Source organism: Carlito syrichta, unplaced genomic scaffold (genome assembly GCF_000164805.1).
Source record: "Carlito syrichta isolate Samal-C Ts95f unplaced genomic scaffold, Tarsius_syrichta-2.0.1 Scaffold314733, whole genome shotgun sequence".
In the NCBI taxonomy this organism is placed as follows: Eukaryota; Metazoa; Chordata; class Mammalia; order Primates; family Tarsiidae; genus Carlito; species Carlito syrichta.
In genome coordinates, this window is record NW_007258829.1 from 100,827 (window position 1) to 104,580 (window position 3,754).

Consider the following 3,754-nt stretch of genomic DNA (forward strand, 5'->3'; position numbering starts at 1 on the left):
CCAAAGTGCTGGCATAACAGGTGTGAGTCACCGCTCCCGACATTATCTTTTCATGAATGGAATTACACATACGTAAACTTTGAGATGGGTTCTTGAACGCAGCATGCTTTCTTTTTTTGAGTCTGAGTCTCACTGTCGTCCAGGCTGGAGTGCAATGGCATGTTCATGGCCACTGCAGCCTCGACCTGCTGGGCTCGGGCGATCCTTCCGCTTCAGCCTTCCAAGTAGCCGGAATCACAGGCATGCGCTTTGTGGCTTAGGATGGTCTCGAACTCCTGAGCTCAGGCCGTCCTCTCGTCTCCGCCTCCCGAAGTGCTGGGCAAGGCAAGTTTCTTCACCTTCCTCTTTCCTCGCTTGTAATACGGGCCTACCAGCCATCTCGCAAGCTTAGATCGCACAGCGCAGGCAAAGCGCTTCAGCCCTCGCCGAAATCCCTCGACATGCCCACTAAACCCCAGTGGCCGCTTGCCGCCGACCTCGGCGCCTCAAGAGCCGCCGAGCCCGGAGGACCCCAAGACGCCGCTCCAGCCGCCGCCTGGCCCTCTACTCACCGCGGGGGCCGTCGGGAAGGGGGCGGGACCCGAGGCCGGGCACGCACTTCCGCTCTCGCGTCCCTCGCAGCCAATCGGCGTGTGGCGCCCACCCCTTCCGCTCTGGGAAAAAAAAGCCCGCAGAGCGTCTTCCGGCGGGAGCTGTGCGGCTCCTTACCATGGTGAGTTGGCCAGCCGGGGTCGCGGGTCGCGGCTGTGGGCGAGTCCTCTGGTCTTCTTTGGTCCCGACGCGGCCTTGAAATCCCTCAGCCTCCCCGAGGAGGGCTCGTCGGAGTTGCGGCCAGGGCCGCGGGAGAGGAGTCTCTTGCGCGAAAGGCTCTGTCGGAGTCCTGACCCCCGGTCGCCGGCCCAGGTCTTCTGGGGCTGAGCATCCCGGCCCCGCGCAGGCCGAGATTTCCGCTCCTGGCGGGCGTGGGGTCCCCCCGCCATGATCTCCTTGGTGTAGAAGGAGACGTCTCTGCCGGCGTCAGCGATTCCACCGGCACCCAGAGATCTGAAAGCGAGCCCGCGGCGTCTGCTGGGATGGGCGCTAGAGCAGTGACCATAACAACCGCGGGAAGGAGAAGGCGATTCTGGGGTTTTAGGCAGACCCCCCGCTCTGCCACCTGCAAGGGCAGGGACTGCCCAAAGTCCAGATGGGGGTAGAGCTCGCTGGTGCCACCTTGTTTCTCTGCCTGTAGACACTGGTGGAACATCCCCGGAGACGCTGTCGTTATTGGGATGTGCTGTTTTCTCTAAAGCTTGTTGGAGAAATGAGTCATGTGATGCCTCCAGGAATCACGTGTTTAGTGTTCTCTGGGTTTTATCTAAAGATAAGGAGTTGGTGACCTGTGCCTCTTGAAATGGATTTGTCAAAAAGATTCATGGAGTAGTCGTTGACAGGCTGCATACGAGAAGGGGACTCCATTTCCGTGCCCAAGCTGTTGTCACTCTCCTGGGTCTTTTCCTTAAGTCGATGTTGTCGAAAAAATGTCTTAATCACATACTTTATCCTTTGTAGGTTTTGTATCACACACTTTTGTTACTTTTTAAGTCATCTTGTTGCACACAGAAAATGGTAAAAGTTCACTGTTTTGGGGCTAATGACCAGATAGCCTTCAGCTATGCTCTTCTTCAAAACACTTACTATTGCGTCACCAGTATTGTATTTCTAAAATTTGACTTCATCACTCCCTTGCTTAAAATTTCTCATTTTTTTTTCTTTTTGAAGCACTCAAGATAAATAACTGTTTAGCATGGCGTACAGGGCCGTCCCTAGTGAAGCTTCTTACCTTTACAGTGTCTTTTTCACGCATACATGGACACAGCGTCTGTATTCCAGCCCCGGTAAACAGCTTGCAAATCATGCTGTGTGAATGGGGCCTTTGCACCTCATTTGTGTGTGCTGTGCTGTGTTCTCTATCCCCTACTCCCGACCTTACCGGGATAAGCCTCATATGTCCTTAGTTTTCATGAGCCTTTCCCCTATGTCCGAATATCCTGCCAGGTGCTTCTCCTTTGTGCTCCCATGATTCCTTGTGCTTATGTGTGTGTGAACAACAGTTTTACTTTAAAAAGGTATCACGAAATGCATACATATCATAAAATCCTAACTTGGCGAAAACACTCATGAAGGCATTTGAAAGAAAAGGATGTGAAATTAACATTCAGCCAGGTGCGATGGCTCAGCCTGTAATCCCAGCATTTTAGGAGGCTGAGGCAAGAGGATTGCCTGAGCCCAGAGGTTTGAGACCAGCCTGGGCAACTTGGTGAGACTTTGTCCCTACAATAAATCACAAAAAATTAGCCAGGTGTGGTGGCGTACATCTGTAGTTCCAGCTACTTGGAAGGCTGAGGTGAAAGGATCGCCTAAGCCCAGTAAGTCAAGGCTGCGGTGGCTGTGAGCGTGCCACTGCACTCTTGCCTGGGCAACAAAGTGAGACTCTGACTCAAAAAAAAAAAGGAAAGTAGCGTTCAGAGGTTTTTCAGGTTATGTCCTTTAATTCACTCACAGCCCTAATTTAATAAAGTTGATTCTAGATCCCTTGTGCTTTTTAATGGTAACATCCATAGCCCTTACCATACTGTTAAAATTTTGTATTGACTTTCTCACTTTGTAGACTGTAAGCTCATTGAGAGCAGGACCCATATGTTTCATTTTTATATTCTCATTTGTACAGTGCCTGACCCCAGTGAACATTTTCAATAAATATGTTTTATAAAGCACTGAATAAGCTATGACACTAAATTTTTATGCTTGAAACATTGATACTAATAATACACAGAAAGAGTAGCTTTTTTTTTCACCCAACACTCCCAGGAGTACCTTTTAACATTTATTTTTTTTTTGAGTTGAGGATCTCACTCTGTCATGCAGGCTGGAGTGCAGTGGGATGATCACAGCTCATCATAGCCTCAAACTTCTGGGCTCCAGCAATCCTTCCACCTCAGCCTCCCAAGCAGCTGGGACTACAGGTGTGCGCCTGGCTAATTTTTTTGATTTTTTTGTAGAGGCAGGTTCTTTCTATGTTGCCCAGGCTGGTTTTGAACTAGGCTCAAGCGATCCTCCTACCTCAGACTCGAAAAGTGCTGGGCTTACAAGTATGAGCCACTGTGTCAGGGCTAAAGTTTTTTTTTTTAAAAGGTTATTAGAAAAAAGGTTTTATGAGTCCCTCATGTATTTATTAAGAATATGCCATGTGCCAAACAGTGCTTTGTTAGAAAATATCGCACTTGTTATAGTGAAGTTACCAAAAAATTAATGCAGGATAACAAGGTGAAGGATATCCTATGGTTAACTACAAACTAAGTGGCATAAAAAACATTGTCGTTTGGAGTAATCTAGGAGGACTTTGTGTAGGATATGAAGCACGAAGCTGAGTACTTTGTGCCTGGCTCTTTCTGTGTCTTCCTCTGACTATAGTCCTAGTATAATACTTGTTTCTCATGTAGGTGAGGAAACAGGCAAGTGTTACAGGGCTAGTGGAGTTCGAGTTGGACAGGTCTGGCCTTCGCTTTGCATTGGTGTGGTTGTGAGACAAGAGGCGGATCAGTTAGTTGGAGTTGAGGGTTTCTATCTGGTGCGAGAGATAAGCCTGGAAGGAAACAGGCTAAGTTGAAAGCTTGGAATTCCAGTCTGTATAATTTGGAGTTTATCCTGATGTCAATGGAAAAGAGTGAATGAAGTTAGGATTTTTTTTTTTTTTTTTTTTTTTTTTTTTTTG

General features: G+C 48.5%; 1 protein-coding gene across 2 annotated transcripts in view; it reads left to right on the plus strand.

Moving 5' to 3' along the window:
* The first annotated feature begins 658 nt into the window (after positions 1-658).
* The window catches only part of SLC30A6 (solute carrier family 30 member 6), a 54,649-nt gene continuing 51,553 nt past the window's right edge, over positions 659-3,754 (plus strand). The window contains exon 1 of one of the 2 annotated variants that reach the window (XM_008071813.2): positions 659-712. In XM_008071813.2, coding sequence (XP_008070004.1) covers positions 710-712 — 3 coding nt within the window. In that variant the 5' untranslated portion in view covers positions 659-709. The remainder of the gene's footprint in view (positions 713-3,754) is intronic. The other variant, XM_008071815.2, reaches the window with a different exon arrangement.